The 24212-nt window shown below is 53.1% G+C and overlaps 1 protein-coding gene across 1 annotated transcript; it reads left to right on the top strand.

Moving 5' to 3' along the window:
* The first annotated feature begins 107 nt into the window (after window positions 1-107).
* On the top strand, window positions 108-18489 carry PLA2G4F (phospholipase A2 group IVF). Its single transcript, XM_032297868.1, is given in 20 exon segments — window positions 108-1865; window positions 2815-2887; window positions 3938-4074; window positions 4174-4302; window positions 4731-4771; window positions 5042-5084; window positions 5562-5628; window positions 7766-7935; window positions 8038-8151; window positions 8383-8420; window positions 8641-8776; window positions 10733-10869; window positions 11069-11291; window positions 12599-12713; window positions 12936-13073; window positions 13157-13264; window positions 14386-14580; window positions 14885-15051; window positions 15973-16159; window positions 16475-18489. Coding segments are annotated over 20 exon segments (2538 nt in total). The 5' UTR covers window positions 108-1754; the 3' UTR covers window positions 16684-18489.
* The last annotated feature ends 5723 nt before the right edge of the window (window positions 18490-24212 follow it).

A 24212-nucleotide genomic window follows, 5' to 3' on the forward strand; every position in this document is an offset into this window, starting at 1 on the left:
CTCCTGTGGAGTTTGATGAAAATAATAATGAAAAGATAGTAATTTAACAAAGAACCTAGAAGAATAAGCCAATTAGTGACTAAGAAAAAATGAATATAACGCTTGCATTACAAACACCCCATGCCACCTGGTACAGCCAGTGTGGTCATGGCTGATGAGTTGGCAGCACAGACACAGAACATTGTCGTCATTACAGAATTCTACCGGACACACTGGAGCTCCAGGAGATCCAAGTGTTTTCCCCCCTCATGTAGTAGGGCCTAGGGCCTTTTCCTACAGACCATGATGACTGGAAGGAATTGGGATGGTGGGACGCAGGGGTGTTTGGGAAGTGGAGAAGTGTTGGTTCCTTTTGGCCAGGTCCAAAGAGAAAATGTAGTCCTTGTTTCTGTCACATCTGGCACTAGGGACAATGACTTTATTGTGTAGTTGGGCCGATGACTTCCAGAAGAGGGTGGGACAGCCCAGAAAGCACATCAGTTGGGAGCCAGGGCCCCAGCCTGTTTCCATCCTAAGCTGGCTCTGCCCTCTCGTATGGATCCGTGGGTCCCCTGCACACATTCACAAGGATCACCAAGGGTGCTGGATTCTCATTTCTTAGACCCTGGCCAGGTCTTGGCTTCACAATCCAAATTAAGCACACAGGCCCTTCTTTGTGGCCTGGTCACTAGCCGTCACACATCCCTTTTCAGGTGGAGTTTCTGGTCTGACCTTGCTCATTTGGTTCATTTTGGAGTTGAATCATATCTTTTTTTTGGATGTTGCATATTTCATCCTGCGACTCAGCCTTGGGAAGAGTGGAGGTGACTGAATTTTAGTTGAGGGACAGAAATTTTCTCACCTCCCACAGTTCATGGCCCCAGAGATCCTCACTCTTCCCGGAGACTGTGCCTGTCTTGGCCACCTGATGGTTGTGGTGCACAGAAGAGCCGACATCATATCCATCTGCAGCCTAAGGCTTCCTATGGCCAAAGATCACGATGAAGCCTGTATCTAGTCGCTGAAGGACAGGTAGACTTGTTTTTTTGCCTTATACTCCCTACCCCTATGCCGGTCTGTACCTGGACCCCGTTCACTGACCCAGGAAGCGGGCCTGGGCAGAAGCCACAGGGAGTCACGAGACTAAATTTCTCCAGGATGTGCATGGGCCTGCCTCACCTTTGCATTCCTGGGCCTAGCACAGATCTGGTACCCACCAGGCTCTTGATGTTTGGAGAATTAATGAGGGTGGTCAGGAGAGATTAGAAACATCTTTGAGCCCTGATGAAACACTGAATCAGAGATTTCTAGACTTCTGCTCAAGATCCGCAGGGAAGGTGGGACTTGAATGGTAGCTAATTTGGGGCCTTTTCCACAGCTGGAGGAGACTAGTCCCTGATTTGCACATGCCAGCTGATCTCTGGGCCAGCTGGGCCAGCCTCACCTAGAGTTCTTGTTGGAAATGGCTCCGATGTCTATTTTTCACAAACAGCCCAGTGATAACCAGGGAGTTCGTGAACAGAAGTGCTGACCAGACTCCGAGAGCCTTTTGGAGAGGGACTGAGCTGCCTCCTGCCTGGGAAAATTAGGCTCCAGTCACTTCCTGGAGCATGTCAAACCCCACCTCCAGCAGGGCATCCAGCCTGAGTCCTTCCTCTGCAGAGCAGGCAGCTCCACCCTTTCTGCTCAGCTCTACCTGTCACACCTGAGCCAGCAGTTTGTGTAGTCAGAGGAGCACAGACAGGGCTGCATGCTGGGGCCTGGGCTGCCCAGCCATGCTCTGGGCACTCTGGCCAAGGTGGCTGGCAGGCAAAATGCTGCCCCTCCTGGGGGCAGTGCTGCTTCGGAAGAGCGAGAAGAGGGGCCCTCCTTGGAGGCACTGTTGGGTAATGTACCTGAGAAGACCTGGGAAACCCGACTAGGGCAGTGCTGGGAGCTGCTGCGCTCTGTGGAGGCAGGCCAGCCCCAGCCCGGGATTTTGAGTTGGGGTGGGACCTGTTTATTCTAGATTACCTGGCAGAGCTTAAATTAGACCGTGGCTTTTGAAAATAGCTTCCTCTTAGCTTAAATGTGGCTGTTAAAAAAAAAAAAAAAAAGGAAATAGCTCCCTCCAATTAGGAAATGGAGGGCTAGTTCACTTGACACTTGTCTCTGGTGGGTTGGCTGTTGCTAAGGAAGCTCGAGACTGTAGAGGGTCCCCCCCACGCCACCCCTCCCACCCCCACCCTGGACTGGCCGGGTTGTGAGGGGAAGGCTTCCCTCCCAGCAGGTGGCACACTGATGTTATCTCTCCTGAGCTCAGCTGCAATCTCCTCAGTGACTCATCAGACCGGTACAGGCAGGGCTGGTGACTCTTGGCATTCACTCACCTACCTGCTCGCTGCCTCCTAGGTGGTCTTTGGACCCGTGTCAGGGAGAAATTGAGAGAGAGGGTGTCACCATTTTCTCTCTTAATATTGATTTTAAATTTAATATTGATTTAAAATTGCTCCTCAAGCACATTAGTGCAGCAATCCTAGCCACTCCCAAGCTCAAGTGGTGGCGCGGGGGTCTGCGGGGAGCCGCAGGTGTGTGGTGCGTGACAGCCGCCATTGCTTGAGTGAGTCCATGCTGGATGTAGATTTGAACCCAGCCCTGATGGGTTCCAGGATCCAGACGTGTCACCAAGGTGCTGAACTCCCAGTGCCTGGGCATTGCCAAGGTCTCCCTGCTCCGCGGCACAGAGACATCAGTGACCCCGTGCCAGGCTGCTGCTCTATGATGGGCTGAGGGGAACAATCGGTGAGGGACCAGGCTCACACCAGCAACTGAGTCCCCGGAGTTCTGTTGTTGCAGCGGGAAACCCACCCATACTATGACCTCCAGGTGAAGGTGCTGAGGGCCACAAACATCCGGGGCACAGACCTGCGTGAGTGACCGTCACCAGCCTTCTCCCTGTCCTTTCCCTGTGGCCTCCTCAGAGCTCGGCTCAGGCCAGCAAAGAGTGTGTGTGTGTGTACGTGTGTGATAAGTGAGAGTGCATGTGTGTATATGCGTGTGCGTATGTGTATACATGTATGTGAGTATACGTGTGTGTATCCATGTGTGTACGTGTAAGTGCAAGTATGTGTGTGTTCAAGTGTGAGTGCATGTGTATACATGTGTGAGATGTATACATGTGTGAGATGTATAAGTGAGTATGAGTGTGGGAGCACAAATGTGTGTATACATGTGTGCAAGTGTGAGTGTGATGCAAGTGTGTCAGTGTGTGTATACACATGTACAAGTGAGTGCAAGTGCAAGTGTATATGTGAGTGGGAGTGTGTGAACATGAGTGGGTGTGAATGAGTGTATACACGTGTGTGTGCGTGTTGTGTGTATATGCGTGCAAGAGTGTGAGGGCATGTATACATGAGTGCCAGTGTGAGTGTGTGTGTGAATGTGTGAATGTGAGTGTGTATACATGTGTGTGAGTCCCAGTGTGAGAGTGTGTGTGTATACATGTGTGCTTGTGTGAGTGCAAGAGTGTGTGTGGAGTAGGTGGAGGGACTGTGCTGTCCACGGAGGTGACGGCAGGCACGGCTGGAGGGGAGAGCTGTGCCCACTTGGCCTCTTCCCCACGCCTGTGAGTCCCCCCTGGGTGAGAGTGTGAGGCCTGCTGCGGCTCCAAGTCAGTGTGTGCTCTCAGGGAGCTTTCCATGCCGGTGCCCGCACTGGGAGGGGATTTGACTGCCTGAGTCAGGCAGTATGTGGAATGAATGGCCTGTGCTGCCAAGGGATCTTTCCAACTGGCTGCTGCAGGACTTCTGTTCAGGTGAATGGGAGGTGTATGGAATCAAGATGGAACGAAAGACATCAAAGCTCTCCTTCCCTTTTCTCACCCCTCCATGCCACTTGGGCAGCGTCCCTTCCCCATTCAGCTCCTTTCCCTTCTGCCCCAGCCTCCCCCAGCAAAACCCTTCCCCTGTCCTACCTGCAGTGTCCAAAGCCGACTGCTACGTGCAACTGTGGTTGCCCACGGCATCCCCCAGTCCTGCCCAGACTAGGATAGTGGCCAACTGCAGTGACCCCGAGTGGAATGAGACCTTCCACTACCAGATCCATGGCGCTGTGAAGGTGAGGGCCAGGGGCCAGGCTGTGGAAGGAGGGGACTCCTCAGGTGGCTGCCCTCCTGTCCTGCCGCAGGCTCCGACCTCCTGCCTGACCTGTCCCCAGAACGTCCTGGAGCTCACCCTCTATGACAAGGACATCGTGGGCAGTGACCGGCTCTCCCAGCTCCTGTTTGACCTGAGGAGCCTCAAATGTGGTCAACCCCACAGACACACCTTCCCACTTGACCACGAGGTGAGCCCACCAGTGCTGGCGGAGAGCCCAGCTGGAGGAACGGAGGCCCAGCACACGCTACTGAAGAGGGGGCTCCGGCCAGCACAGGCCAAGCATCCAAGACAGACCTTCCTCCATCCCACAGCCCCGACCCAATAAAGCTTTCACACATCCTCCTTGCATAGAACAAAAACACGAGCTCCTTCCAGGCAGTGTGTGGCCTGTCTCACTCACAGCTGAATCCTCAGTGTCTAGAACAGCACCTGACACATATTTTGGAACGAATGAGGCTTTCCATAGAGATACCGCTGCCCCTTCTGTGTCCATGACAAGCCAAAATGTCAGTTTCCCCTTCTGGTCCCTGGAGCCGAGCAGGGTTGGCAGGCAAGAACAGCTGTGGGGGCTTTTGGAGCCTTTAAACAATTGGTGCTCCCTCCCCCTCCATGTAGGATTTACAAGAGCTGCAGGTGGAATTCCTTTTGGAGAAGAGGTGAGTTCTGGCAGAGCCCACTTCCTCAGAGACTCCAAGATTTGAGTTGCGGCAGCTCCTAGGGGCCAGTCACCATGTCCTGTACTGGCCTTGCAGGCCTGGCCTGGAGGAGACAGCCTGGTCTTGACACCCACTGCATGTTGGATGACAGCCTCACCCCACCCCAAATGCTGCCATGCTTCCCAGACTCTGCCTGTTGCTTCAGTCACATGATTGTAGCAGCCATCATGATGGGGCCAAGATGTCCCACATATTTCTCATCCTTTGCAGCCAGGTACCTGCGTCTGAAGTCATCACCAATGGGGTTCTGGTGGTGAGTGGGGAAGGCGAGGTTGGTGCTATCCCGGGCTGGGGGGCAGTGAGTAGCCCCTGTAGGAGCCCATCAGGCCCACTTGCCTCTGAAGCCCTTCTCAGAGGGGAGACATGCTAGGAAAGCACCTCCAGAGGGGAAGGACAAGAAGCTCCCAGGCACTTGGTGGACAGCCCAGAACTCCAGCCTCCCACCTCGCACATGGCAGATTACTCACTTGGGCGTCCGGCTGCTGAGACCACTGGAGCAGCCACTCTCACGGCTCCTCACCTCCTCCCCCTTTCCCACCAGTGCCCACTTCCTCTGAGTCTGGGGAAAGGGGCTGGGTATGACCTTGAGCTGCTGTAGGAGACTCCTACCCTTGAGGCCCAGGTCCTGGGAGGGCTGTTTCCGAGACCCCGGCCCAAGCCCTCCTCCCTCCCTCCATCCTGGCTACGGCCCATGGGCTGTCTGGCTCCCACAGAGCTCTGCTTTCCTCAGGCTCACCCCTGTCTGAGAATCCAGGGCACGCTCCAGCGAGATGGGACAGCCCCATGTCAAGAGTTCGGTGAGTCTGCTCAGTGGCCTCGGGTCTCGCCTTCTCTCCTGGGGTTGGGACTACTGATGTCAAGGAGGCGGGTCCGGGGCAGGAAGTTCTTAAAGTTTTCGCTGCTCAAAGCCAAACCATGGGATGGATTGCCCCTGGAGGCAGTGAATGACCTGCCCTTGGAAGCGTTTGAGCAAAGAGGTTGTAACCGCCCAACTATTGCTGTACAAGGAACACCCACATGATCTTAGTGGCATACAAGCAGCATTTATTCGGCTCACACACCTGGTGGTCAGCGGGGGTGGGGGTGTGTGGGGGGGTCCACCCTGCGCCAGGTGTCCCTCCTCTGCCTCCTATGACAAGCCCATTAGCCTAGGCATGTTCTCAAGGCATCCGCAGAGGCCCAAGAGAGCAAGCCCAACTGAGCAAGTGCTTGTCGAGCCTGGTCACATCCTGGCCACGGCCTAACATGTTATTGGCCAAAACAGGGTTACACTCAAAGCTGGAGGGCAGGGAACATAGCTGGCCTCTTTTTTTTTTTTTTTTTTTTTTGAGATTCTCCTACCTCAGCGTCCTGAGTAGCTGGGATTACAGGCACGCGATACCACCTCTGGCTAATCTTTGTATTTTTAGTAGAGACGGGGATTCACCATGTTGGTCAGGCTGATCTCGAACTCCCCACCTCATGATCCGCCTGCCTCGGCCTCCCAAAGAGCTGGGATTACAGGCGTGAGCCACCGCGCCTGGCCTACAGTTGGCCTCTTTAGTGGGAGGAGCTGAAGTCACACGGCAGAGTGAGAATACAGGGGAAATGAAGAATTGAGGTTGTTAAACCCAGTGCCACAGAGGGCAGCCACCCAGGCCGGGGAGTTGGAATGTGAGATTGCAGTGGTGGCTGTGTGACAGCAAAGGCCCCTTCCAGTGCTGACAGGCTGAGCCTGCAGGATGAGTCCCGCCCAGGGAACACGGAGCACTCACTCTGAAGCGGGCCCTGGGCTAAGCATTTCAATGCGTCTTATCTCATAATCCTCCTAACAACCGTGTAAAGCAGGCACAATCATTGTCCTCTAATTCATGAGACTGAGGCCCAAAGAAGACGCTTGCTCACGGGCACACAGCCAGTAAGTAGTAGGTCTGTGACACGCCGGTTCTCTCAACCATGGATTAGATGGTTTCTTCTTATGAATAGCACATCTCCATCTCAGTCCGTAGGCCTTGGCGTGAATAAAATATCACTTTCCTTATGTTCTTGAATTCCCTCCCACGCTTGGGTCATGTCGAGTCTCCGGGCCTCATCTAGTGCAAAGAGGGCTGTAAGGCGGGGTCCCCTCCAGACCTCTGACCCCTCAGTGTCCGCTGTCCTTGAATCCTTTGGGGCTTTGTCGCTCCCATGTTGTGTTAGGGGCTGGGACTCCTGGGAGGCTGTCTATGGCCCCCTCTGCCTGGATGTCCTGTGCAGCCATTTCTCTCTGGGGTGTGGCCTCCTCCCCGGGAAGCTGCTGAAAAGCTGGGCAGGGAGCTCTGGAACCCACAAGCCCACCCCCTCGTGCCTCCCAGCCTGTGCATCGCCTCCCAGCCTGGGCATCGTCTTCCAGCCTGGGCCGGCCTCCGCTGCTTCTCCAGGACGTGCATCTCTCTGTACCCACGCATCCCGTTCTTCCTCTTCCCGCCTCTGCAAACCTTCTTCCTCTCCCAACATCTGACACTTTTGGAAACAAAGGACAGAACAACGTGCAGCCCGTTGGTTTTCTCTTGGACCACAAACCTCCCCCAGCCCAATGAGCAAAGAGCCTGAAGTGTGGCAAGAGAAGAGGAAACCACTGCCTGAAAGCTGCTTATTCTTATAATAAACATAGAATCATCTCAAGATTGTCAGCCCCACAGGCTATGGGCAGAGCCCTGCTTCCTCCCCGCTCCCTGCCTTCCCCTCCAGGCCTTTGTGTGCTTCCCATCCTTCCCCAAGTCCCAATTCTGACCAGGACAGGCTAGAGGACCCAAGAGTCCTCCTGGAGGCTTTCTCTTTGAGCAGAGTGCTCGAGAGGGCAGGGCGATAGGTGTTGGCATTTTCTAGGGGAAGGGAAGGGGTACCGCCAGCATGAGCCGCACAGATACAGACCCACCCCTCACCTGTGCGCTCACCTGGGCCCTCTGCTCTCAGGCTCTAGGCAGCTCCAGCTGGCAGTGCCTGGGGCCTATGAGAAGCCACAGCTCTTGCCTCTGCAGCCTCCTGCAGAGCCAGGCCTCCTACCCACCTTCACCTTCCACGCGAACCCAGTGCTGAGCTCCAGGCTGCACGTGGAGCTGATGGAGCAGCTCGCGGCTGTGCAGGTGAGTGCGCCTGGCAAAGGGCAGGACCGTAGCTCCAAGGCCATATTGAAGGCGCCTTCTCTTCCCCGCTGGAGAGCTCCTTGGGTGTTTTCTTCTCCACAGAGTGGCCCCAGCATGGAGCTGGAGACTCAGACCAGCAAGCTGGGCGAGGGAGGCATCCTGCTCTCCTCTCTGCCCCTAGGCTGGGAGGAACAGCGTTCTGTGGCCCTGGGGGAGGTAAGGCTCTGTCTGGGTGCCAGAGGGACCCCTGCCTGCTCTCTGTGACCACCAAGAGAGGTCTGGATGAGGGAGCCAAGAGGGTGACTGGATGAGGCCAGCCCAGAGCTCAGTCACAGTATTTACGTCAGGCCAGAGATAGCAGGGCTGTGGGGGCTACAGGTAGGGGAGCCATTTCCCTGGGAGATTCCTGCTCAGAGAGCTCAGGGTTGGGGCCCCTGTGTCTTTCAGGGTTAGGAAGTGGCTCTGAGTGTGAAGGTGGAAATGAGGTGAGTGGGACTTCAGGCAGAAGGCCTCTCAGGGTTGGGCTGGAAGTGCGGGGACATACCCCAAAGTGCTCCGCTCTCTTGCCCACAAAGCTCAGGCTGTGGGGTGGGGATGACACCTTTCCTTCCCCCTTGGAGCTGCTGCTGTGTGAAAGACCTGGGCTGGGCCCAAGGCTTTTGTCCACTGGAACCCAGAACCCCGCCCCTGCCCCACTTGATGCAGCTCCGCGGACCTGGACCTACGCCTTGGCTTTGACCTCTGTGATGGGGAGCAGGAGTTTCTGGACAGGAGGAAGCAGGTTGTGTCCAAGGCCCTGCAGCAGGTGCTGGGATTGAGTGAGGCTCCGGACAGTGGCCAGGTATGGAATGAAGGAGGGGCTGGACCGCAGAGTCACTAGAACCAAATTGAGCCTCTTCCCTTGAGAGGACCATCATGGCTAAGAGTGGACAGGAAGCCCAGAGGAAGGTTGTGTGCAGAGGAGGTTGGCCTGTTCACTTGAGCTGATGGGCACCATCCGCAGAGCCAGGACCCCATATGGGACTAGGGCCAATCAGCCCTGCCAGGGTTGGATGTCTTGGTCTGTGTGGGCTGCTGTAACCCCATGGACCAGGTAGCTTAAATGACAAAAATGACTTTTCCCTCAGTTTTGGAGGCTGGAAGTCCAAGATGCAGGTGCCATTATCAGGGCTGGTTTCTGCTGGGGCCCCTCTCCTCTTCCTGGTGGGGCCGTCTGGCCATGTTCTCACGTGGCTGTTCCTCTGTGCATGTGTGCAGAGTGTGTCCCTTGGTGGCTCTGCCTCCTCTTCTAAGGACCCCAGGACTCACTTTGCTTTTTTTTTTTTTTTTTTTTTGAGATAAAGTCTGGCTCTGTTGCCCAGGCTGGAGTGCACTGGCATGATGTCGGCTCACTGCCCCCTCTACCTCTGGGGTTCAAGTGATTCTCCTGCCTCAGCCTCCCGTGTAGCTGGGATTACAGGCATGTGCCACCATGCCCAGCTAATTTTTGTATTTTTAGTAAAGGCGGGGTTTCATCATGTTGGTCAGACTGGTCTCAAACTCCTGACCTTGTGATCGGCCCGCCTCGGCCTCCCAAAGTGCTGGGATTCAAGGAGTGAACCACCGCGCCCGGCCCATTTCACCTTTATTACCTCCTTGTAGGCCCTATATCCAAGTACTGTCACATTGGAGGTTAGGGCTTCAACAAAGGAATTTGGAGGGGGACACAGTTGGTTCTGTAATGTGGTAAAAGGGATGTGGAGGTGGGGGGGGTCCCTGGGATCCTCTGGGTATAGCGACAGCCAGCCTGTGTCTGGGAGGCAGGAAGAAAGGGGTGCTGGGAGAGGGACTTACGCGGGATCAGGAATAGGCTGCTGTCTTCCTCCTGGCTGCCTGTGTCCTCAGGAAACACTGTCACTGTGGCCCAGCGCTGATGAGCCTAGATCGTTCATTCGGTCAATACATATGCCCACTTCATGCCAGGTATCTGCTCTGCCTCATCCAGCACTCTGAAGCGACAGCTCCTTCAGTGAGCAGTGGCCAGGGAGCATTTTTTTCAAGACAGGAGAAGAAAAGAGAACAGAAAAAAGGGCCAAAAATCCAGGGTGTAATGAGCCAAATCTTTGTGGAAAAGCTGAGCAGGCAAAAGCTTTGACTCTGACCCCCCAGGCACCTCCGATCCTGAGGAGACCTTAAAACCTCTGGGCACCTTTGGTGTCTGGGGGCAGATCCAGGCTGCTTGCTGGCCTTTGTCAGTTTAGCTCAGTGAAGCTCAATGGGGAGCAATTTATTTCCTTCCCCCTGGGGCCATTTGTCCATGCGTAGAGATCTATTTCACTGTTGCTGCTGGGAGAGGAGAGGTGGAGGGAGGCTACTGGCTTCTACTGGATAGAGGCGGCCAGAAATGCTGCTAAACATCCTACAACACACAGGACAGTCCCCACAGCAAAGAGCTACCTGGTCAAGAATATCAAGAGTGCCACAGTTGAGAGGAACCTGCTTTAGCTGTTTTTGGGGGAATCAAATGTACCTTCCCAGCCTATATCTTCCAGGTAGAATGCTTAAGGTCTATCCCTGGAGCCATACTGCTTAGGTTTGAGAGCTCATCACTTAATAGCTGTATGATCTTGGGCACATTACTTAACCTTTTCATGCCTCGGTTTCCTCATCTGGAAAATGGAGTTCTCAATGGATTGCTGTGAGGATTCAATGAGATAATACATGTAAGGCTCTTAGAATAATGTCTGACATGTATAGGCAATAACATGTAACAGACAGTGCTAGCAGGAGTCATTATCATTGTTATTATTGTACCCAGGTGCCTGTAGTGGCTGTGTTGGGTTCCGGGGGTGGAACCCGAGCCATGTCTTCTCTGTATGGCAGCCTGGCGGGGTTGCAGGAGCTCGGCCTCCTAGACACTGTGACCTACCTGAGTGGGGTCTCTGGATCCACCTGGTAAGCGAATGGGGTCAGGGCACAGGGTAAAGGAGACCCCCACAAAGGGTGGGGGTGTGACCTGGTGATCTAAAGGAGTCCCTGAGGGGCTGGGGTCATGGGGGTAAGGAGGGGTAGGAAGAGGCTGAGTCCCAAGGGCCCCTTTGAGTGGCGTTGGTTGCAGGGCAGCAGGTGCAAGTGATGTACCCCCTATCCCTAGGTGCATCTCCACACTCTACAGGGACCCACTCTGGTCCCAGGTGGCCTTGCAGGGCCCCATTGAGCGTGCCCAGGTTCGCGTCTGCAGCAGTAAGATAGGAGCTTTGTCCACGGAGCGGCTACAGTACTACACTCAGGAACTTGGGGTCCGGGAGCGCAGTGGCCACAGTGTGTCACTCATCGACCTCTGGGGCCTTCTCGTGGAATATTTCCTGTACCAGGAGGTGAGAAGAGCCGGAAGGAAATACACAGGCTCTTCCCCTCTCCTTCCACCTGCCCCTTGCTTCTGCCTCATCCCGCTGGCTAAGCTCTGATTTGCAAAGCTGTTCCCGAGGTCACAGCTCCCCTGGGGCAGCAGTGAAACCCCAGGGTGGGCTGGTACCGCTTCGCCTCCCTAGCTCCCCCTGCTGGGGAAGAGCCCAGCCCGCAGTGCCGAACTCGCTGCACGTTAGAATCACTGGCACAGCTTTTCAAACACTCTCATGCCTGGGCCCCACTTCCAGAGATACTGATTTTAGTTGGTCTCAGGATGTTTTGAAAGTAATTCCAGCCCACACCTGGAAGTGAGGCCTAGCACCACGCCTACTCCTTCTTGGCCAATCCAGCCGTAACTCACTCAGCCTGGCTGCAGCTACAGTCAGTAAGATTCAGAGCTGCTCCCCACCACTGCTGCTCTGAATGAAGAGACCACTTAAACAGGCTTTGTGTGAGCAACAAGGCTGTTTGTTCACCCGGGCTGAGTCTGAAAAGAGAGTCAGTGGAGGGCGGCGGGATAGGAGTTGGTTTTATGGGTTTGGGGTAGGCAGTGGAAAGTTATAACAGTTACAGTTCACGGCGGTTTTTGCAAGCCGGGGGGTATTGCTGGGATGGCGGTTGGGGGGCGGGTCATAAGGTCCAGAGTCACAAGGTTGGGTTATCAGCTAAGGCAGGAACATTTGAGGCAGGACCAACGGTACAATGTCGCCAGGCCGGTGAATTAGGCTTCGCAGGAGCAGCCATTCTGCCTACTTCAGACTTTCTGGCTCTGGGAGGCCATCCAGAGGTGTACTTGTGGGTCAGGGGGGTCATCATGGCTGGACTTATGGTATGGCCTATGGTGCAGCCAGTTCAAAGAACCTTGCACCCATGTGTGGTGATCAGTTGTGGGTGGATATCACAAGTGATTTCTCATTTCTAAGCAAATAATCTACATTTTCCAGTAATTTATTTTTTAAAGAAATTGGACTGACTTTTCAAGGATTCCCTTAACAATGTCACCCTGTCTCCCTGGTGTTCTGATGTACTGTTGTGAATAGTAAAGAAGGTGGGAGGGTGTTTCCATAGTCCCCGGAATTGTACAGACCCACACTGGGCTCCCGTCAGCCACGGCCTGAAGCCTGTCCGTCAGAGAGCTGTCCATACAGCACTGGCCTTGGCAACCCAAAGCCTCTCTTGCTGGCATGCCGTACCCTGCAGGGTACCAGCCCCAGGCCACGGGGATGGGAAATGGAACTCCCAAAAGGCTAAGCTGCCTCCCTTCTTTCCTGCCCAGGAGAACCCTGCCAAGCTGTCTGACCAACAGGAGGCGGTCCACCAGGGTCAGAACCCTTACCCCATTTACGCCGGTGTCAACGTCCGCACCAACATCAGTGGGGAAGACTTTGCAGGTGCCTGGGTGTGAAGACAAAGGAAGGAGGCAGAGGAGGTGGTGGGTGGGAAGGTGTGAGAAGCCAGGGCAATCAGGGTACCCATAGGAGGTAGTTGCACACAGACACCTTGGAGTACAGTGGGGCTGCTGCTTCCTGTCACTGGCAGGGCTAAGATTCCTGCTTGGGCACAAGCACCATGGGGGCAGCCCCTGGTGACTTTCCCTTCACTTGGGCCCCTAGAGTGGTGTGAGTTCACCCCCTATGAGGTCGGCTTCCCCAAGTATGGGGCGTATGTTCCCACCGAGCTCTTTGGCTCAGAGTTCTTCATGGGACGATTGCTGCAGCTCCAGCCCGAGCCCCGGATCTGCTACCTGCAAGGTGAGTCAAGGCTGGAGGGCTGGGGACAGGCAGGTGCCAGGGCCAGGCCCTGACATGGGGTGGGGCCCTGACTGTCTCCTTAGGTGTGTGGGGCAGTGCCTTTGCTGCCAGCCTGGATGAGATCTTCCTAAAGACTGCCGGCTCAGGCCTCGGCTTCCTGGAGTGGTACAGAGGCAGTGTGAATATCACAGGTGAGGCTAGCGACCCTGAACCCCTCCCACACCACATTCCAGCAATAGGGCCTTGGCAGAGACGTGAAGAACGAGGGAGGGGACAGAGAAGGACTTGGCTGTCCCACTGGACTCAGGGAGGTCTTGAGGAAATGACATCTAGCTTAGGGTCTCTAGATGCCTAGAGGTATGATCAAGCCACACCTGTAAGTTCTCTGTTCTGGGATCCAGCTAGGTCCATTCAGTGCAGGACTACTGGGTATTTGGTGGATACTCTGTCTACAGATCATCAGTAGCTCCTCTTCAGCCTGGTCCTTAAATAGCGTGTGGGAGCCGCATGGTTCAGGGCATCCTTCCCGCCTTTCTCCCGCGGATTGCTTTTGCTCTTTTCTTTCAGATCAGCTCAGATGTCATTTTGGCCGGGCGCTGTGGCTCACGCCTGTAATCCCAGCTCTTAGGGAGGCAGAGGCGGGAGGATAGCTTAAGCCCAGGAGTTCGAGACCTGCCTGGGCAATATAGCGAGACCCCGTTCTCCACAAAAACGAAAATAACAAAAAGACAAAAAAAAAAAAAAAAAAAAAAAAAAAAAATAAGCGTAACTTCCCTCAAAGATGTCATTTTGTCAGACATCTCTCTTCCACTCCACCCTCTAGGCTGCCTGAGAGTCTTACCACTGTGGTCCCCTAGGAACATATACACATACCTATTGTCATCCTTACCCTGGGGCATTGTCATAATTTATTGCCTCTTTATGCGACTTTCCCCCACAAGTAGGCCGTGCACCTGGGAGGGGCAGGGCAGGCCCCATTCACCTTTGCAGCCCTCATGACTAGTGCAGTGCCGGGCGTGGTAACTGCTCAGTCAGTGTTTAATGGACAAAGTCCTGATTAGAAGCTGTAGATGCAAACTTTATTTTCGAAAGGGTGGAAGATAAATTATTATTTAGTAAATACAATGTTATAGGCAGTTTGCAAAACATAGAGGATACAAAAGAAAAGTCGTTTCAAAGTGGTTCGATGAGGGATTGGTCAGAGGCCTGGGAGGAAGACAGAGGAGGAGGATGTGGGGAGGGCTCAAATAAGGACCACTGGGCAAAGGAGGACGCCACTTCTCCCTCTATTTCACTGTCCCACCCTGTCTAGATGACTGCCAGAAGCTTCAGCTGCACGACCCCTCGAGGCTTCGGACTAGGCTCCTCACCCCCCAAGGGCCCTTCTCCCAGGCTGTGCTGGACATATTCACCTCCCGCCTCACTTCCGCCCAGAACTTTAACTTCACCCAGGGCCTTTGCTTGCACAAGGACTATGTGGCTGGCAGGGAGTTCGTGACCTGGAAAGGTGCGTGCTGCCCTGGGTGAGAGATAGGGGGGCTCCCCCTCCTGCCTGTGCCTCTGGCTCACTGGGGCCAGTGATGGCTTTGGTCTACGAGTTGAGGTGTGGTCTCCTGCTGCTGATGGGCTGATGCAGAGTGACTCATTACTGCTGGAAGTGGGAAGGCAGGGCCTAAGACTTGGGGTGGGAGACTCCATGACTGTCAGAGAGAACTCTACGGAGAGAAGCGGAATGTGAATGCGAATACAGAAGGGGTTGCTCACAAGAGCAACTGCATTCACCCCTGTGCGTACACATGCGTTCCTTGCAGACACACACCCGGATGCCTTCCCCAACCAGCTCACTCCGATGCAGGACTGTCTGTACCTGGTAGACGGAGGCTTTGCCATCAACTCCCCATTCCCACTGGCTCTGCTGCCTCAAAGAGCGGTGGACCTCATCCTGTCCTTCGACTATTCCTTGGAAGCCCCTTTTGAGGTGAGCTGGGGAGGCAGGGGTGTGGGGAGCACCTGCAGTGAGTGAACAGAGGGTGAGGGAGGAGAGGAGGGGAAGAAGGCTCTAGTGAGGGGGGCTGGCTGGGCGTGTGGGGATCGCCCTTTGTGGACGGCCTGGGTTCTACACTGTGTGTGAGGGGGTGCCTTGTGAATGCTGTTGGCATCACGGCTCTCCCAACTGGAGGAGGAGAGTTGTTGAGATTATGGTGGGAGTGGGAAGAGACAGCCAAAGAGGGTCCCGAGGAATATTCTAGGCTTATCTATAGAAGACCCCCAGTTCCAGACTCTGCCCGTTCATGACAGAACTCCCCACTCCAGTTTGACCTGGGTCTGTGGCCCCTTTGTTACCATGGTAACAACAGAGCCATCAGGGTCCCCTCTGATGCTGGAGCCCTGCAGCGACTCCCTCAAACCCTGTGGGGTGGTGGGCAGAGGCCCATTCCCATGTGGGTTCTGGTGGTGCTGCTGGAGCAGCCCTTTTTTGGTCTTCTCCTTGTCCTGGGTCCAGTGAACACCTGGGATTGATTGGGGATTGGCAAAGCCTCTTCTGACATGGACCTTCTGTAACTGTGGCGTGTCAATCTTGTGAAACTGACATTAGTCCCTAATAGGGAGCAGAGGGGGTGACAGAAGGGAAGACCATGGTAGTTTTGGGAGGAATGATATTGAGGCAGTAGATGATTGTCGATCATTACTGATTGTTGTTAATCTTCACAATAAACCCACTGGATAGGGGAGTTTAAATTTTTTTATTTTGCACATGAGAAACCAGCTCAGAAAGGAGCTGTCACCTGCCTGAAGTCACTCAGCTAGTCAGAAACAGAAAAAGGTGTATGTGAGTCTGGGGCAATAGGGGGTGGACAGGGTGGAGGGGAGTGGGGGTCAGAGGCTTGCTCCTGCCCAGGTCTTGAAGATGACAGAGAAGTACTGCCTGGACAGAGGAATCCCCTTCCCTACCATCGAGGTGGGCCCTGAGGACATGGAGGAGGCCCGCGAGTGCTACCTGTTTACCAAGGCCGAGGACCCCCGCTCGCCCATCGTGCTGCACTTCCCCCTTGTTAACAGCACCTTCCGCACACACCTGGCCCCAGGTAAGGGAAGCTCCAGGCCAGGGAATGACCCACAGAGCCCTGGGAGGGTGACGGAATACTGCTCTGAGGGTGGGTTCCCTGGAGAATGTCCCTAAGCATGCCTCCTGGTGGGCCTGAGCTGGCCCCTACAGCCCTCTGCTCCCTGGGTCTCAGCGTTTACATAGGGCCAGCCTCTCCTGGTGGGTCTGAGAGCTGAGATGCGGCCCAAGCAGGGCCCGCATGGAGCCAGCCAGGTGTCCTGCACAAGGACAGCTGTACCAGCCAGTTCCGTGGAGGGCTCCAGCCTGGCCTCTCCTCTGTCTCCCCCATCCACAGGTGTGGAGCGACAAACAGCTGAGGAGAAGGCCTTTGGGGACTTTATGATCAACAGGCCAGATACCCCCTATGGCATGATGAACTTCACCTATGAGCCCCAGGACTTTGATCGGCTGGTGGCCCTGAGCCGGTACAATGTTCTGAATAACATGGAGACCTTGAGGTGTGCCCTCCAAATGGCTCTGGACCGGCAGAAGGTTGGGGGCTGACCAAGGCAGGAGACAGAGGACTGTGACCCAGAGGAGACACCCTGCTCAAAGCCAGGGCGTGTAGAGGGAGGAGCAATGGGAACTCTGTGCGGGGTCTGCTGCCCTTCTCTCTAGGACCTGCCTCAAGGTGCCCCAGACCCTGGAAAGCTCTTGCACAATTGCAGCTTGGACTTGCGGCAGTGGCCTCCTCTTGGAGAAGATGGGGCAGTAGATCTCTCCAGGGGATCTTGGGGAATCGAGGACAGAAGACAGCAGCACTCATTTCACAGCCAGGTGTGGAGAGAATCAGGTACACCACAGGGCCCACCCCAGGCACAGAAGGACCTCAGAGGGCCCGGGTCCTCAGACCCACACAGAACAGGGGCTGAGGGTGCCGAGGTGCCAGCTGTCCTCCTCATACCAAGATGGAAAACAGAGACCAATCCACCCATACTTCCTGCAGAATGGCCCAAGCCCCAACCCCACCTCAAGCTCCTGGATGCACTGCTGTCAAGAATCAAGAACAAGGTGCTGGGTGGGTGACTCCATCGTTCTAACCCTCCTTCTGCTTTCTGGCCTCCTCATGCCTCCTCCCAGATCACCCTTTTCTTCCCAGCATCCTAAAGCCTGTGGGGTGCTCCAGGTGGGAGATGTGAAATGTCCCCCTGCTAATCACCCATGCTTCAACCTTTGAGTATGTGCCACATTCTCTGGTCATGTGCATGGTGGCCACGTTATGCAGATATAGTCTCACCATTCCCAGGAGCTAAATGGGTGTGTCCAGAAGGGGCATCTGTTCATCGGGCGAGAGTGGATGTATTCCTGTATGTGGGGCAGGGGCTGTGCTAGTTCCGGGGGGTGGGTAGGTGGCAAGGCCTGGGCGGGGCACAGGAAGCCTCGCCTGGGCTCCTGCCCCTTTCCCAGATGCATCACTGGTCTGGGCAAGTCTTGTTTGTTGCTCTCCCTCTTTCCCATTCCCCTGACCTGCCAGGAACTCTTCAAATTATCTAGAACCTCCCTTGTGGGCAGCACTAAGATCTCTGAAGAAGAGGAGATCCCTTTCCAGCCAGGCCCTCTCCATCTGGCTGTGGCCTCTGCAGCATATGCCCCAGTGCTAAGCCACCTGGGACCCTGCAGCGGCACTTGAGCCCCTGTGCCGCCTTCTCTGCACTCTCACACAAACATGCTGTCAGGGACCACAGCCACAGTCCGACTTCAGTCAGGGATACCAGTGCTGGGAAGCCTCACCTGTGCGGAGTCTGGGAAGAAGGTGCTAGTTCTGGCTCCTGGGTGGGGGAAGGGTGACCAGAGCCCAGCCTCTGTCTTGGCCTGGCCTGGTCTGGGACTCACAGGCATCCAGCTGGCATGAGCTGTGAGGACGGGGGGAGCAGTGCTTTGGGCTGGCATGGGGTGGGGGCATCTCAGTTCTCCCCGCCACCTCCTCACTACGGCTGCCTGTCACAGGCCACCGCCCCTCCTCTGGGCTCAGCAGTGAGGGATTTATCTGGGAGTTGATCTGGCTCCTGCTGCGGCCACCGTCATCAACACCGCTGTGCCTTCCGTCATCAATACCGCTGTGCCTTCCGTCATCAATAACTTGTTAGTAGAATGTTCATAGGGTTCACAGCTTAGAACTGCACAGCCTTCACAACTTAGAATCTGCTGTGTTTCTTCAGTGCCTCATAGAGCTTCAGGCTGTCCCTGGCTCCTAGAAAGTCAATCTACTGATGGTGAGGATTTTTGTCTGTTTTGTTCATTGCTGTATCCTCAGTGCCCAAAGCAGCGGCTAATACATGGTAGCTGCTCAGTAAATATTTGATAAATGAATGGGAACTTACATTCTTTTTTTTTTTTTTTTGAGATGGAGTCTTGCTCTGTCACCCAGGCTAGAGTGCAATGGCTCAATCTTGGCTCATCACAACCTCCTCCCCCTGGGTTCAAGCGATTCTCCTGCCTGAGCCTCCCAATTAGCAGGGATTACAGGCACACATCACCATGTCCAGCTAATTTTCTGAATTTTAGTAGAGATGGGGTTTCACCATGTTTGCCAGGCTGGACTTGAACTAACCTCATGATCCACCCGCCTTGGCCTCCCAAAATGCTGGAATTACAGGCATGAGACACCGCACCCAGCGGGAACCTACATTCTAAGAGATGAATCATCACTCACCAACCACAAAAAAGTGTGCAGTGCTTTCATGATTCTTAACCCTTTTGGACATTTTGAAAAGCTGATGTAAACCACAGAGCCTCTTCCAAGAAAAAGGCACACACACATGACAATTTGCTTACAACAGGGTCTCTGCTTTAGCTATGTGATCCCCAACTCCAGGAATGTAAAGGCCAGTGTCTGTCCCCGCAGGCCAGCAAGGCTTGTAAAGGAGGCAAACGTGGGCTTGTGCAGAGCGGTTGGGGACCTTCTCTCACATACAAGTGTTGAACAATGGCGTTTGTGTTCAGATCAGACTTGGGAGGACACTGGGACATGATGGGATGGCAGGGAGCAGGAGGTTGGGCTAGGCTGTGGCCCAGATGTTGGCCAGAGGTTCAGGGAGGACCTCAGCTGGGGATGAGGAGGCACCCTCAGGACTGAATCTGGGAGCCTCGCAGAATGAGGAGCCAGGGGAGGGAACAAAGATAACCCAGCCAGTTTGATGTCTACTTCTCAGTGAGGAGGGATCTGAGTCTTTACCTTATTCCCAACCCTTGTCTAAGATGGCTGGAAATAAGCTTCAAGGTCCTCAAGGTGACAGAGTTGGAGGGATCTGTCCAGAAAAACAAGATTTCTCTTGAAGCTGGGTAGAAACACAGGAGTGGGGACATCATCCATTAACTTGTCAGAGCTCCTCATGAAGCAAGGGAAGAAAAAGGGGGCCACATGCCTGACACATATGGCTGCACAGGTTGTGCACTGCACAATGTCAGGTGATGCTATTCACAAGAACTGATGATGTGAATTTTTCTCTTGGAGTTGTGTGACCTAGCAGCCCTGGGACCACAGCTGCAACTGAGGATGAGGACAGAGGCTGGTTGTAGTATCAGGTCCCCTGGCTGCTTCAGTGCATCTCTGGGCATTCACAAGAATCTCCTGCAGAAAATAAAAATTGTAAAGCAAGTATCCCTTCCATTCCTTGGATGGTACAGCACTGGGAGAGGGGCCTCAGATACTGGGAGGTGGCTGGTGGGCATGGGTAACCCCCACCTTCTCTCAGCCCAGGCCATGCAGCTAAGATTGCTCAGTTGGTGGTGGTAATCAGCTGAGGGTTTAAATGAAATTTCCTTCATTTCAGATGGAACCATTCTTGCAGGGGAGAAAATCAGGGCACCCTGCCTAACCCTGCAGAAATCTCTTTTTCCCTAGAACCTCTGTTCTGTAAAAATCCACAGGGACACCCAACGAACAGGGCAGGGAGTCCTGGAATTTACTCCATGCAGGATACAGGAGTCTGTATGGGGCTGTCCTGGGAGCCACAGAGGCTGTTTGCCACTAGAGATCAGGGCTGGGAACTGTTTTTCCTATTAGGAAAGCTGAGGCAAAGGAAATACTAAGCAGTCAAGGACTCACTATGTTAGAAAGCCAGTTACTTTAGTAAGATTTTGGTCTTGGTTCTGAAAAAAATGTACAGATGCTTCTCGACTTATAATAGGGCTACATCCTAATAAACCCATCGGAAAGTCAAAAAATTTTAAGTCAAACCATCATTGAGTTGGAGATCATCTGTATAAATATGTAATAAAGGCCATTTTTTAAAAGTCTAACTACCAGCTCTAGGTGGGAAGCTTTGGCAAAGTAAGTGGAAAAAGGAGGCAAGGTTGGGGAGAGAGGAAAAGACAGAGGGGAAGAAGATATGAGTAAGGAAGAGAAGCGATGGGGAGCTACCCAGAGAGGGGCCACCTGGGGGGTGGGGGCGGGATGTGCTTTTGAGAGAGGCTCTGGCTGATTTATTGGCATTCACAATTCCTCTGTGGCTCTTATCCTTTGGCCCCAGAGTAATGGATCTCACCTGAGCTGCACATTGAATTCACCTGGGGATCTTTAAAATGACTGATGCCTATCGTGCTCTGCTTGGTCTACTGAAGGGTATCTTTCTGGTCCCACTTTCCCCACTGGGCTCCTCTGGACCATGGTGGCCGACGCTTCCACAGGAGGGTCCAGGTGGCCCTTACCTGTGCTTCGTCTAGTTCAGGTTGGTACCACTGAAGCCCCTTCTTGCTTTTCCTGCCTCCCTCTGGCCTCAGTGCTTCTCCCATCCTTGCCCTCCCACCTTCTCCGCTCCCTGAAAACTGCCAGAATTTCCTTGAGGCACCTCAAGGCCTCTAAGGGCCTGTAGATTTTTAGTTCCATCTTGGGTACAAGGAAATGCTGAGCCCAGGTCTCCTTTCACTCCCCATCCTCCACCTCTCCATTTATTTTACCGTGACTGGATTTCAAACACATCGTTCTCTTCCGGGGTTTCAGAGCAAGTCGTGAGTCTTGAGACACACTTATTTTTGGTTTGCCATGCTTTTTCTTTCTCCTCCCCTTTCCTGCTTTCTGGTTTGATTTTTTTCTTTTCCACTATCTGCTGGTTTGATTGTTATGCATCTTATTTCCAGCATTCTAATTGTTCCTCTTGTCAATTTCATTGACATACCATTTATATGCAATAGCACACGTTCACTCTAAGTGCACAGTAAGTGTACAAGACAGTAAGTGGACAGTTAAATGAATTCTGATAAATTTATGTACATGTGTAACTACCACCACAGTCACGATATGGAACATTTTCATTACCCCAAAACATTACTTGCATTCTGTCCCAGGCAATTTCCCCACTCCTGGCCCCAGGTGACTACTGATCGGGTTTCTCCCACATTGGATTTGTCTTTTCCAGAGTTGCATACAAATGGAACTATATAATTAAAAAATTGTTACTTTGAACCACTTAAAATGTTTTTTGACTTACAATTTTTTTTTTTTTTTTTGGGGGGGGACGGAGTTTCGCTCTCGTTACCCAGGCTGGAGTGCAATGGCGCGATCTCAGCTCACCGCAACCTCCGCCTCCTGGGTTCAGGCAATTCTCCTGCCTCAGCTTCCTGCATAGCTGGGATTACAGGCACACGCCACCATGCCCAGCTAATGTTTTTGTATTTTTAGTAGAGACGGGGTTTCACCGTGTTGACCAGGATGGTCTCGATCTCTTGACCTCGTGATCCACCCGCCTCGGCCTCCCAAAGTGCTGGGATTACAGGCTTGAGCCACCGCGCCCGGCTTGACTTACAATTTGTTGACTTTTTTATTTACTGTGTCGAGCTTTTCTCAACCTGTTCTGCATTTGCGAGTCATCTCTGTTGCTGGGTCTGTAGTTCATTCCTTAGTATTACTCACTAGGATTTATGTGGTATCCCACAATGTTTACCCATTCCCCTGCTGATGGAAATTTGGTTTATTTCCAAATGTAGCTCTCATTAAAGTCTTACTACTTAAATATTTATTTATTTATTTATTTATTTATTATTTTGAGACAGAGTCTCGCTCTGTTGCTCAGGCTGGAGTGCAGTGGCATAATCTCTGCTCACCGCAACCTCTGCCTCCCAGGTTCAAGCGATTCTCCTGCCTCAGCCTCCCAAGTAGCTGGGATTACAGGCGTGTGCCACCAGGCCTAGCTGATTTTTGTATTTTTAGTACAGACAGGGTTTCACCATGATGGCCAGGCTGGTCTCGAACTCCTGATCTCAGGTGATCCACCCACCTCGGCCTCCCAAAGTGCTGGTATTACAAGCATGAGCCACTGTGCCTGGCTGAACTGCGGAGTTAAAAATGTGCAATTCCAGCCTGGGAGAGCTGAAGGCACGATACATCAACCCATGAGAGCTTCTGCATGAAATGAGCCCAGCAGGCACAGCAGCATAGTAACCCTATACTGCTAGCTCTAGAGGGGCAGGGCTGCCCTAGGTTTTGGGGACTCAACCCTTCCAATGTGTTCAGGTAGCAGCGCAGGAAATAAAAGATTATTCTGAAGTCTTATGATTTAATTTGTCTGCCTTGCTGGGCTTTGCACTTACTTTGGACCCGTCACTTCTTTCTTTTGGCCTATTTCTCCTTTTTAAAATGAAATGTCTCCTGGAAATGGTGGCTCATGCTTGTAACCCCAGCAATTTGGAAGGCTGAGGTGGGTGGATCCCCTGAAGTCAGGAGTTCGCGACCAGCCTGGCCAACATGGTAAAACCTCATCTCCTCTACTAACAATACAAAAAATTAGCTGGGTGTGGTGGCGGGCACCTGTAATCTCAGCTGCTTGGGAGAATTGCTTGAACCCAGGAGGCAGAGGTTGCAGTGAACCAAGATCGCCTCGTTGCACTCCAACCTGGACAACAAGAGTGAAACACTGCTTCCAAAAAAGAGAAAGGAAGCATCTACCCTATATCTGTCTTACCATTGTATTTTGGAAGCACATCACTTTATTTTTATTATTATTTCACAGGCTCACGGCTGGAGGAAAATTTGCCTCAGGATGAGTTGTGCTGTGGGTCTTACCCATATCTGATTTAGATGAGACTCTGAACTTTAAACTTTTGCGTTGGTCCTGAAACAAGTTAAGACTTTTGAAGCTATTGGGATGTAATTAATGTATTTTGCATGTGAGGACATGAATTTGGGTAGTTAGGGGCAGAATGCTATGGTCTGAATGTATCCCCCAAAGCTCATGGGTTGGAAACCTAATTCCCAATACAACAATGTGGAGAGGTGGGACCTTTAAGAGGTGATTAGGTCACGAAGACTCTGCTTTAATGCAATTACGCAGTTATTGTGGGAGTGGGGTTTGTTCATTATTACACAAGTGGGTTCCTTATGAAGGATGAGTTTAGCCCCCTTCCTGCTTTCTGTCACCATGAGATACTTTTTGCCATTGTTCAACAGAGCAAGAGGGCCTTCACCAGATATAGCCCCTGTACTTGGACTTCCCAATCTCCAGAACAGATAAATCTCTGTTCATGATAAATTACCTGTTACAGCAGCACAGAATGAATGAAGACAAGTGCCTCTGAATGATTCACCCTGGAGAGAAGACACTGGTTTAAACTGCAGATTTTTGAGTGTTTCCCAGCGCTCTGAATCTAAATCCCTAAATGTCTAAATCTCTGGTTATCTAATTTTTAACAACTTTGCTGGTGATTCTTAAGCACATTAAAACTTGAGAGCAGGCTGGGCGCGGTGGCTCACATCTGTAATCTCGGCACTTTGGGAGGCTGAGGCGGGCGGATCACGAGGTCAACAAGACCAGACTGGCCAACATGGTGAAATCCCATCTCTACTAAAAAAAAAAAAAATACAGGCCCGGCGCGGTGGCTCAAGCCTGTAATCCTAGTACTTAGGGAGGCCGAGGCGGGTGGATCACGAGGTCAAGAGATCGAAACCATCCTGGTCAACATGGTGAAACCCCGTCTCTACTAAAAATACAAAAAATTAGCTGGGCATGGTGGCGCGTGCCTGTAATCCCAGCTACTCAGGAGGCTGAGGCAGGAGAATTGCCTGAACCCAGGAGGCGGAGGTTGTGGTGAGCCGAGAT

The sequence above is a fragment of the Sapajus apella genome, unplaced genomic scaffold (assembly GCF_009761245.1).
Source record: "Sapajus apella isolate SASKATOON/1434 unplaced genomic scaffold, GSC_monkey_1.0 scaffold37, whole genome shotgun sequence".
NCBI classification, from domain to species: Eukaryota; Metazoa; Chordata; class Mammalia; order Primates; family Cebidae; genus Sapajus; species Sapajus apella.